The 12,671-nt window shown below is 37.4% G+C and overlaps 1 protein-coding gene across 17 annotated transcripts in view; it reads left to right on the forward strand.

Annotated features, from left to right (window-relative positions):
* szt2 (SZT2 subunit of KICSTOR complex) overlaps positions 1-12,671 on the forward strand; it is a 108,858-nt gene that overhangs the window by 46,746 nt on the left and 49,441 nt on the right. For 12 of the 17 annotated variants that reach the window (XM_058778056.1, XM_058778064.1, XM_058778060.1 and 9 more), the window contains 6 exons: positions 191-305; positions 607-694; positions 2,805-2,923; positions 3,380-3,544; positions 4,493-4,577; positions 9,982-10,032. In XM_058778056.1, coding sequence (XP_058634039.1) covers positions 191-305; positions 607-694; positions 2,805-2,923; positions 3,380-3,544; positions 4,493-4,577; positions 9,982-10,032 — 623 coding nt within the window. The remainder of the gene's footprint in view (positions 1-190; positions 306-606; positions 695-2,804; positions 2,924-3,379; positions 3,545-4,492; positions 4,578-9,981; positions 10,033-12,671) is intronic. The other 5 variants (XM_058778063.1, XM_058778069.1, XM_058778073.1 and 2 more) reach the window with 1 other exon arrangement.

Here is a 12,671-nt window from a genome sequence, read left to right on the forward strand (position 1 = left end):
CCAAATAAATTCTGTCATCATCTCCTTTAAAAAGATCTTGTTCTCTTAATAATCCTCAATTTAATTAGATACTTTTAGTTCAGTTTGTGTTACTTTTAGTTAAGCTGCTTCTTTCGTACAGTCTCACTAGAATGTATTTAAATTCTTTTCGTGTTCTTGACCTCCTCGTCCCTTCTGTCCGTCTCCACAGACTCTCCGAGACGTCTCAGGCAGGGAAGTACAGTGATTTGGATGGAAACGTGCACGTGTCGCGCTCTGTCGGTCTGGCCCGCAGCCAGGAGCCGCTGGGCTCTGAGGACCTCACGGTAACATTCACATACTGTCACTTCTCATTACGCTTTAGGAAACCAGAGCCCACAGGAGTCATTAGGGCTCAGATCGCCTTCCAGAGAGACTGATTTACCTGCCTCTTGCAAAGCACTGACTTGTCCTTGTGTTTACACCATTTATGAGCCTCAACCTGACGGGACGAGTTATAGAAATGGGAGATGTGAGCAATTATGTGTTTATAGCCTGAAAAGCAGGCGTAGAATGTGCTCCCGTGAGCCCGATGTGATGTGTGTTACGTTGTATGTGAGTGTGTGATGACATGTATCATGTTCACAGGCACCACGCTCGTCTGTGGAAGGCTCAAGGCCGGTTGGACTGGTGGACAAACACATTTTGCTGCAGGTGCATGGCGTAGGGACCGCAGGTGAGAGAGAGAGAGATGGATAAATGTTTCTCACCGTACCGCGACAAAACTAAAGATGAATAAAGTGTGTTGGTTTCTGTGAGGGATGTTACACCACTACACCAGCCGCACTTACTGAAAGCAAAACCGATAAGGAACCATTTTGTTCAGACCAATTCTTGCATTTGTAAACAGCTGAATAGAGCGCAACTCAATATAATAGAGTGCAGAGATCTTAAAGGTGCAGTTTGTAACATTGACAGCTAGAGGTTGACATGGGTACTGCAGACCATGTTCAAAATATTGCAGAGAGTTGTTTCTCCCGCCCCCGCCCTCTCCTCCTCAGACTCAATGCTTATGTGGGTTGCCAGATTTAAGTCACGCAACCGGAACAAGTGCAATTGACAACGGAAGGTGATGAACCTTACACCGTAAGTTCATGAGTTGATTTATCAGCATTTTAATATTTCTCTGATGGATGCAAGGCCTTTAAGAATCTGCGATCTCTGACCAAGTTCATTTGACTGATTCCATGGCTGCAGTACGCTGGGTTTTCCGCAACTTGGCAACCCTGGGTGTCGAATACTGTTGGGTAAATTGGCAGTGGGCGGAATCACACAGACCAAAACACAAATTTCTGGCAAAACGCACATTTCAAAGTGGAATAACTGGCTGTAGCAAGTATGTGAACTTAGCATGTTTCTTAAATATCTGCAGACGTGTTACAGTATTTTTATGCTTTATGACAGTCCAAAAATTACATACAGTACCTTTAAGATGTGTTTTTTGAATTTTATATGGTTTAAACTTTACACAGCTTCTTAAATGTGTCATTCATGGTGCAAAGAACAGAGACATCCGCCTTGTGTGTTTTTTTTTTAATAAACCAGCAATTAAAAAATTAGCAAACAATAAAAGCAAGAACGAGTAATGTGTAAACAGCATTTTAATTTTGAGGGGCAGATGTTGATTAAATCAGCCCATATCAACTCATTCTTTATTATGACTATTTTGCAATTTTAGAATAATAGAAAAATTATAACATATATTAACATGCAACATAGTGACTAAAACATGTTACACTAATAATATTTTATTATTGTAATTTTTATTGGCAAATATTGCATAAAAGGCCCACACTTTATATTTGGGTGAAAGAAGGAAAGATCCAAATGCAAGGTAAAATTATCAGAATTACTTTTTTCAAGTAACTGGTAAAGTAGCGCATTACTTTTAAATTTACAACGAAATATCTTTTTCAAATGAGTAATGCAAGTTACTTTGCTTTCACATTTTTTGACTGACATCTCTCCTGTCCCTGCGTTTAGAGAAACTGGGAGTGAGGTTCAGAGGAAGAGGCTTATTAATTTCACTTTTGGTGTGAAAGGGCTTTACAGTTGCCAAAAAATAAAACATTTGGGTTTTTTGTTATTAAACAAAAACAAGCAAGTCCAGCCCAGCATTACTTTCAATAAAAAGTAACTAAGTTATGCAATTAGTTACTTTTTTCATGGAGTAACACAATATTATAATGCATTCCTTTAAAAAAATACTTTCCCAACACTATACAGTATATATTTGTATATAGATTTCTTATGTCATTTTACTGTATATACAGTCAATTCAGCTGTGCGCCCAAAGTTTTGTCTGGAGGTGTATGTTGAGCATGCAGCAGATATTTAGATAAACACTGAAATTGCATTTATTTCACTAAAAAAAATTGAGCCATCAATAAACAGCAGCATTGATTTTTAGCAGAGTCCAGCTCTCAGGACTCTCCAGCATCACCTGCTGTATCATCAGCAGCTGACAGGAGGCGCTGTTGCTCTGCATTCATCCTGCTCTTATCAGGGCCATGAGTCGTTTCTTTTCCTGTAAATGTGTTACTTCACTCCCAAAGTGTAGCCAGGGAAATCTTTTCCAGTTTCATCAGTTTGTTTTTAAATACATATTTATAATTGGTTGGGATGTTTCTGGGTTTAGCGAGCAGCTCTGAGGGATTTCAGCACCTGCTCTGGAGACTTCACTTATAAAGCTAAAGTCAATATGAAACGGCTTGCAATCTGTCAACTATTGTACTTCCATATTGTGTCATATTTTTAAGTGAGATATGATGCTCTGTGATGGGCAGGTCCAGAGATCTCTGATGAATTGGTGAAGGTTTTGAGGAAGCGTCTGGACGAGGCCACGCTGGACATTATTACGGTCATGCTGGTCAGGAACTGCAAACTGACGCCTGCAGATGTGGAGGTGATTTCTCTTTCTCTTCTTTGACCATCTTTTGTCTGTGACGGACTCACTGCAGGTTAAGTATAGATTAAGCAGATGAATTATGTTTGCCCACCCTATGCAGAGACAGACATTTGTGGAAAAAATTGACACAAAAGTATCATAAAATACAACTCATGTGCTTTATTTCAAGTCTTCTGAAGCTGTGTGAAATTTTTTGAATCAAAGCTTGTAATGTTGTGATTCATCTCAGAGCGAGTTGGTTTAGAAGTCTTTATTGAAGATTTTTTTTTTTTAAATATCACTGAAATACATCCAGAACCAAAGCATCTGAAGGTTTGGTCTCTTGTTTTTCTAATTTTTCTTCTGTGGGCGGTCAGCGGGTGTGTCGTCTGAGATTATTTAATGTTTGGATAATAGACTGTGGAGATGATTTTTGGTTATTACACATCTTTTTTTTCCCCCTCTTCGTCTCAGTTCATTCAGCCTCCTGGCTCTCCGGCGACGGAGGTGATGGAGTTCTGTCTGCCGCAGTACTGCGTGCCATGGATCCAGGCGGTGGCTCACTACCTCCGTCAGAACCTCCTCATCTTCCTCCACATCCCCAAATACACTGACAGCAACATGGAGCACCACTTTAAGGTACCGGCCGTCTGATCCACTGAGACAGACAGACGGACCACATTCCCTGTGCTTTTTGTTCATAGAGATGGACGCATATTTAAATCAGAGAAGCTCCGTTGTAGGTTCATAATAAAAATCTATGCAAATTAAAACAATTATTAATCTGTCAAATTTTGCCTGGTTTATACAAAAATAGAGTTGCAAAATACAACTGCAAATTCACACCAAAACATTTAAATATGATTTCTTTTAAGGCTTAAGACAAATATTCCACAGGGGTAAAGTAAATTATAATGAAAATAATAATCACTTTTTTTTCAAGTGAAATATATTTTTGTCTTAATTACCTTCCCAAATCATTTTAAAATGGTCTGATGAAATCCATTGCCCCGAAATATTGGTGATTACGTAAATATTCAGAAAATGAAACAAATTGGTTTGCAATAAGCCATTTATATTTCCATGTGAGTGCGAAGCGAAGCACCACAGATAAAGCGTGACAGCAGCGAGGCTCTGAAAATGCGTTTATACTTTCATGCTTTCTGAGTGCGCTTCCGTTTAACAGGTCATTGAGAGTTCATTTAGAGAGCTCCCATAATGCACTATTGCACCAGGAGGCAAGACAAAAACACACACTTCATCGCATGTCTATAGTCACTTAAATGGCTCCTTTTTTTGGAAGCCAATATGTAATTAGAATTTAAAGTGCACAATAATCATGGTGGTTTCTTGAATAATGGCAAACAGGTGATTTATAATCACAATTTGTCTATATTTAGCCTTATATCAACATTTAATAATTCTTTCAGTGTCATCTTAATCAGACCAGTAACAATGAAAAATCAATATATTGTGCATTCTTACTTGAAATTAGAGTTATTATGAAGATATGAAATAAATAAATAAATACTTTTTAAAATAATCATTCTCCATAAATCCATTTTCTTTGTTTCTCACTCTTGTTAGCATTACTTCCATTTGAGCAGCGAGCTGCCCGATCATGACATCTACCTGTACAATAAACCTGGAGGCCAGGGCACAGGAGGCAAAGGTAAAGAGACTTATAATCTCCTAACTCAGCAGGAAAACTTCATCCTCATCTCTTGTTTTCTGAGGTTTGATTTGTATCACACTGTGACTCATTTATGGGCTTCTAAATCTCACTCCTGAGCTCCTGAATTATACACAGTTTGCTTGTTTACTTTGCAGAAATTATTTAGTGAGTTTTATTTCTTTCTTCCTTCGGTATGTTTGTCATTTCTCTCCATTTTGCTAGATTTGCTGACTAGTCAGTGACGTATTGTTTTACACTTAAAAAGCAGAGCACATTTCTGTCTGATTTCACATGACCCAAACACACATCTACGGTTACACTTTTACGGTCTTATTCATAGTTTTATTTATTTATGTTTTTTAAGTAATTGTTGCTGGATCTAATAGATGGTTATAAGTGTTAGTATAGGTACTAAGGAGTATTAAGCAGTGGATGAAGGTGGGAGATAAATAAAATATTATGGACACAAATGTTGATAAACTAACAGACGAAGATCTAGTCATGACAAAATATGGTTAATAGTTGGTCTCTATAGGAGGGTTTAGGGAGGGTTTTTTAATATACAGTGGGGCAAAAAAGTATTTAGTCAGCCACCAATTGTGCAAGTTCTCCCACTTAAAAAGATGAGAGAGGCCTGTAATTTTCATCATAGGTATACCTCAACTATGAGAGACAAAATGAGAAAAAGAAATCCAGAAAATCACATTGTAGGATTTTTAAAGAATTAATTGGTAAATTCCTCGGTAAAATAAGTATTTGGTCACCTACAAACAAGCAAGATTTCTGGCTCTCACAGACCTGTAACTTCTTCTTTAAGAGGCTCCTCTGTCCTCCACTCGTTACCTGTATTAATGGCATCTGTTTGAACTCGTTATCAGTATAAAAGACACCTGTCCACAACCTCAAACAGTCCAACTCCAAACTCCACCATGGCCAAGACCAAAGAGCTGTCAAAGGACACCAGAAACAAAATTGTAGACCTGCACCAGGCTGGGAAGACTGAATCTGCAATAGGTAAGCAGCTTGGTGTGAAGAAATCAACTGTGGGAGCAATTATTAGAAAATGGAAGACATACAAGACCACTGATAATCTCCTCGATCTGGGGCTCCACGCAAGATCTCACCCCGTGGGGTCAAAATGATCACAAGAACTGTGAGCAAAAATCCCAGAACCACACGGGGGGACCTAGTGAATGACCTGCAGAGAGCTGGGACCAAAGTAACAAAGACTACCATCAGTAACACACTGCGCCAGGGACTCAAATCCTGCAGTGCCAGACGTGTCCCCCTGCTTAAGCCAGTACATGTCCGGCCCGTCTGAAGTTTGCTAGAGAGCATTTAGATGATCCAGAAGAGGATTGTGAGAACGTCATATGGTCAGATGAAACCAAAATAGAACTTTTTGGTAAAAACTCAACTTGTCGTGTTTGGAGGAGAAAGAATGCTGAGTTGCATCCAAAGAACACCATACCTACTGTGAAGCATGGGGTGGAAACATCATGCTTTGGGGCTGTTTTTCTGCAAAGGGACCAGGACGACTGATCCGTTTAAATGAAAGAATGAATGGGGCCATGTATCGTGAGATTTTGAGTGAAAACCTCCTTCCATCAGCAAGGGCATTGAAGATGAAACGTGGCTGGGTCTTTCAGCATGACAATGATCCCAAACACACCGCCCGAACAGCGAAGGAGTGGCTTCGTGAAGCATTTCAAGGTCCTGGAGTGGCCTCGCCAGTCTCAGATCTCAACCCCATCAAAAATCTTTGGAGGAGTTGAAAGTCCGTGTTGCCCAGCGACAGCCCCAAAACATTACTGCTCTAGAGGAGATCTGCATGGAGGAATGGGCCAAAATACCAGCAACAGTGTGTGAAAACCTTGTGAAGACTGACAGAAAACGTTTGACCTCTGTCATTGCCAACAAAGGGTATATAACAAAGTATTGAGATGAAATTTTGTTATTGACCAAATACTTATTTTCCACCATAATTTGCAAATAAATTCTTTAAAAATCCTACAATGTGATTTTCTGGATTTCTTTTTCTCATTTTGTCTCTCATAGTTGAGGTATACCTATGATGAAAATTACAGGCCTCTCTCATCTTTTTAAGTGGGAGAACTTGCACAATTGGTGGCTGACTAAATACTTTTTTTGCCCCACTGTATATGTCTGAAAATCTGCAGGGGGGGGGGGATTTAACATCATTTTATCAAACTTTCATAACTGCCTTAATCTTTTAAACTGAGAAGATAATGATCAAACGGCATTTCATAAAAATCACCTGTCAAGGTCCTGAATCTGTATATCTTTATTTGAGTCAAATAATGACTCAAGATCACTCATTTAACAGTTCATCTGTTGCCAAAATGATAAAAAATTATTGAAAATATTCAAATCAGAATTGTCATCAGAGTGCGAAGTTTGTGCATAAAAGAAAATGTCCATCAAAATGTCATGTACAGCAACCTGGTGTTTTTCAATTGATTTGGCATTTATTGTCTTTAACATGTGGTGTGAAGTATTTCACTCAGTTCCCCGATCATTCAGATTCAATTTCAGAGAATGAAGAACAAATTTCTACTCGCTTGTGTTATGTATTAGGTAAGTTATCATCTCTGACAGACAGCACGGTAAAGCTGCTCAGGCCGGCATTTTCTGCTTCTTCTTAGAAAGTGATGACATAGTCAAAACATCAAGTAGTGTGGGTTATTCAGGAGTTGCATGTACTCCCTGGTCCTCTGCTGGCTTCTCGTAAATACTACTGTGTATTGTGCACATTATTTTTTGACAGACATCAATGTTGTGATATTTAAATTATGTTGATTTGAAAACAGATGATAGTAAGGTAATAATTATTTATTTCTTAGCCGGCAAGCAGTCAGTGAAGTGATCGATGCCCATTGAGTGTGTTATGTCGATGTTTTTAGCTCTAATATTTCAACCGACAGCCAGTCTTAAGTTTTTGACGGACGTGATATCGTGCATAACCGGGGAACTATGAGTTGGGTAATTATAAAACGTGCAGGAGACGTTCTAAATGCTTTTTGCGTAGTGCATTATACTCATTTCATGCAATGAAGTTTATTTTGTGGCTGTTACTCGTAGACTGACACATTTGCTGTGTCAAAATGTTACATTCACCTGTTGCGAATTCGACTTTTGAAAATCAAGTTCGGTGTTTTTGATGCACAAATTTGTCTCTTATTGCAAAAATCTTTCATTTAAACCCCTGAAAATGCAGATCCTGTTGTAAATAATATTGTATTTTTGAAAACAGTTATTTTGACTAATAACAGTCATCTTCCAACATTATTCTTTAATTGAAATGCTGTCGGGGGTAAATAAAAATAGGTGTAGAACTTCAGTGCAAAATTACGTTACAGTTTGAATTTGGACTTTAAAGCTGATATTTAATTTAAGTCAATTCTAAAATCTGCATCTGACCCCTTTAGGTTTTCAAACTGAGTTTTTTTTCACACTCCTTTGGGTGCATGTGTAGTTTATAAATATAAAGTACAAGTGGGAAGTTTGTGAGTATTTTAAGAGCTGTGGAGGGGAAGCTTCAGGTCGGTCTCATCAACGTGAAGAGTCTTTAACAAGCCTCTTAGGGTCCTAATATGACTTGATCCCAAACTGCAGAGAGATAATTGTCAGGTGGAGACAGTGCAAATAGTAGCAGCACCGGCCTGGAGCCACAGGGTTCCTCTTCCCTACTTTCCCGACCACTAATGAACTGACAATCCACCCAAAGACCTGCCAGAGCTGCTCCTGAAGATCTCCTAATGCACCTGCTATTAAAAGGAACATTACAGGATGCTCTCTACCATTACTGCTCATGCACTTCATCAGAATGTAAATAAAGGGATTTGTGGCTCCTGGAATCATCTCCTTGTGGGTTCATTGATGCAGCATGACAGTAATATCAGTTCCTGTGAGGTCACAGCAGCTCCTTCAGGGTTTTGAAAGGCAGCCAGTTGGCAGGACTTCAGTGAGATGTTCAATATTATCAGCCTGACCAGTGCAGTGTGGGTATGAAACGGGTCTGAGTTTCCCACAAGCCTTCACATGTCCTGGTATCACTCAAAACATTCCCTACTGAGTACATTAATTAGTTTTATTTACTGTTATTAATATTATTGATATTTTTAAATGAACTTTTGTTATTTAGATTTTTTTTTTTTTTTTGTATTTCTATTTAGCTATATACACTTTTTTATTTGTTAGTTGCCAAGGCAACATTTCTGATTTTCTTTTACATTTTCTTTTTTAATTTAATATTCTAACCTAATTTTAACATTTTAATGATCAATTACAGCTTTGTTTCAATTAAAGGAAATGTTTTAGTTTTAGGTTTAGTTAACATTAACAACACTGGAGTTTCATTTAAATTTAAAATGTAAAATTTCCTTTCATTTTCTTCATCTTCATCTCTCATTTATCTCAGCAGTGTTGGGGAAGATACTGTAACTCAGAATTTTAAATTGTTAGATAACTGTGAAGCTTTTTTTTTTGTTAATTTATTTAAACCACTATTCATCTGTTACAAAGAATGTTTTTTAAAATCGACTGTATCGAACTTGAATACTAATGTACTACTAATAAAAAATGGATGTGCTGGGCAATTTTAAATTTCTTTCCCTCTTTTTAACTTGACGATAAAGAGCTTTTAAGCACTTATTCAGCATAATGAGGATGTGCATTAGAGGTGTAATTGATGATATATTTGTGTATTTTATCATTTTGTGCTGCCACAGAGAATAATGGGAAATGCATTTTAGTTGCACAAAATCGATCTCCTCGTAAACATCGCAAACTTTATCGTTATTCTTAAACTGAATTTGGGCCATTAAAATTCCCAATTATGTCTTAATTATGACTAGTAATTATTAGCTTCCATGTAATTCATAAATTGACATGCTGTTTGGGGCTTAAAGAGAAATAGGTGTTATGTCCAAAATTACTTTTTTGGATGACATTTCATTCTAAATCTAGTCTGAAATCTGAATGTGACGCCTTCAGATTTTGAAACCGGAGAGGTTTTTAAAGCCAAATCCCATAAATTATATATAGCAGGTTTGAAAATGTAGTGATAAACAGTAGCGTCTAGCTAATTATTTATCACTTGACCAGAAAAAAAGTTGAATTGTTTGATTTTTTTATTTTTTTTATTTCTTTTTTTTACTGGTTAAATGAACCTAACAAACATATTTGCTCACATGAATTGTGCTTCTTCAAAGAGTATAGTTTCATTAAGTGCTGCTAGTGGCAGAGAAATTGCACACTGTAACTTTTAAGTTAGCGCTCCCCAGCACTGCTCATTGGTTGATCATTAAGTTGGTGTTCATGAATTGTCTGTCGGTCTGTCATTCATCATTTATGTCTGTGGGTGTCTGTTGTGCCTCAGGTACAATGTCGGACCTTGTTCAGAATCTCTTCCCAACCTCTCAGTTTCAAGGTATAAGAGCCTCCACCTGCTTCACTGTTGTGCTGTGTGTCCTGTGGCGCCCCCACTGGCTGAGTGTGGTACTGCATGGTCATGTGATCACAGCTCAAAGGGACAGTTCACCCAAAAATGAAAGATCTGTCATAATTTACTCACCCAAACTCACCTTTGTTCTCCTGTGGAACACAAAAAAGCAGTTTAACGTGATCTCTGAGGAGCGCTTTCCAAATAATGAAATTGAAAGGGCTCCAAAAATGATAAAAAGCATCACAGGAAGGATGTCGACCTGTGCGCTATATTCCAAGTCTTTTGAAGTCATTTGATAACTTTTTTTTTTTTTTTTTTTGTAAGGATCTGATATTTGCAGAATGTTAAACTGTATTGCTTTTTTAATTACAAATTGGTCTGCATCACTATGCAGGTGAATGCAAATTAGATGTGAGAGAAAATGACTTTACTTTTAAATGTATGTTTTTTTGATTTGGTGAACTGTTCCTTAATGCTAGCTGCCCAAATACCAACCTAATATTGAAAGCTTCTGACACTCATTTTTTCAGTCAGTCAGTGTGAAGCTTACTGAGAAAAGGAGCATTGTGCAAATGATCACCATAGACCACAACTGACATCTTACTGTATAATTTGCAGTATGTTCCATTAAGTTTATGAAGTACCAATCCATATTGAAGTTGGAGACAATAGGGCCTGTAAGTTCGTCTGTGTGAATTGGAGCTCATTGGTCACTGTTCGTTGTTCCCACAAGTTTTCAAATGCTAATACAAACGTGTTCGGGGGTTGAAATAAGTGGGGAAAAATTCTTATTAAGCCGCTAGCTTGAGTGATTTAATTTCTTTGGCAGTTTTGTTGTAGAGATGAGCTTTTCCTGAAGCAGATCCTGCTCACACCTGCATGAGATCAGCTGCATGTGTGTTACACGCATCTTCTGCTTTCATTTTGTGTTTAATGTTATTAAACAAATCTAAAAATGCAGGATGGTCCTAAGTGACTGTGGTCCTCCTGCCTTTCAAATTATAACGAATGTTAATCGGTATTACTGTACATGTTGGAAATGGTATGCATTGCATTATTTGCTAATTAAAATCCTGTGTCTTTTAGTGGGAATTTAAAGCGTGTCTCATTTATACATATTTATTTGGAGAGAATCAATACATCCTTTACTTGTTTTGAAGGGAAAGTCCAGGTTTAGTAAAAATGGCATAATGTTGATTACCACAGAAAATAAATTCAGTTTATTATTAACCTTGCTTTTTTTTTTTTTTTTTTTTTTAATGTCACATTATAGATTTACATATATGCGTTTAGCAGACACTTTTATCCAAAGCAACTTAAAAAAAGAGGAACAAAAGCAACAAATGCTGTTAACAGTTAACATCTGCAATATTTATTGTATGAAAAGTGTATCTTTTGCATAGTAATATTGTAACACTATACAACGTTTACCTTATTGTATACAACTTAGAAAAAAAATGATAACACTTAAGCAACATTAGTTAACCACATTGGTTAACATTAACTAAGATTGCTGAAAGCTTTAGAAGTGTTCTTTATTGTTAGTTCATGTTAAATCAACATTTACTAATATATTATTAAAATCAAAATTTGTATCTGTTGATATAAAGGACCCAAGCTAACATGAACTAACAAAGAATAGTTGTATTTTCATTAACTAAGGTTAACAAATAGGGAGAACGATGTCAAATTTGCCATCCCTTCCATAGACGCTGCATTAGAAACACCCTTGCATTAGCATTAACTAGTTGTTTTTTTTTGTAATTTGATGCAAAGGTAATATACAGAGAAGTTTTATTAATGTACATACATTTAAAAAAATATATAAATATGAAAAACTTTCGAGGATTTACGATGCTGGTGACCATTAAACAAGTCATCACAGTCTTGTGAAAAGGGTCCATGTTGAGGTATATAACTTTTAACGACAAAACAAATCAGTAGCATGTAGAAATGAATATAGAAACTATTTATTAATACGTTTTGGTTATTTGCTGTTTTAAGTAATTCAGACTTATTTTCCTGTAAAATTGCATGCATTGTCTTGAGTATATTCTCTTTTTTGAACATTTCTCATTGCAACGGACGGTCATTTTTCTTTGTTAAACTGATAATTTTGTGCAGTGTATAATATGGGATCAGATTGTCTGTGTCTTCAGCCACTTCAGAGTGTAAAATTATCTCATTCGCACTCTCTGCCGCTGACCGCCGTCATTATAAATCAGAAAGTGACTTCCGTGATCACTCTATCTGTCTGACTGAAGCCCCAGAGTCCAGCAGTGACTGAAGGGCCCTTCTCTCTGTCCTCACGCAGTCTCTCTGGAGCGCAGGGGTCGCGCGGGTCACGCCACGCCACATCACACCTCATCAAGTGTTCTTAAAAGATCACTGCAAATGGAGTTCTTAGATGAGAGGCCATGATGCTGAGAAGCCGCTCATTGATTGGCACCCCTCTGAAAGCAACATGTCCTTGCGTTGCATTATGAATCGCAGTCTGACGTATTTCAAAAACGCTATGATGCACGAAGTTGAGCTTGCTTTGCATGGAAGCGTTTAAGCTCATGTACTTATGTAGCTTATGTTTCGGACTGAGCACACACTTTCATGCCTGCATCCACATTAAT

This window comes from Onychostoma macrolepis, chromosome 06 (genome assembly GCF_012432095.1).
Source record: "Onychostoma macrolepis isolate SWU-2019 chromosome 06, ASM1243209v1, whole genome shotgun sequence".
In the NCBI taxonomy this organism is placed as follows: domain Eukaryota; kingdom Metazoa; phylum Chordata; class Actinopteri; order Cypriniformes; family Cyprinidae; genus Onychostoma; species Onychostoma macrolepis.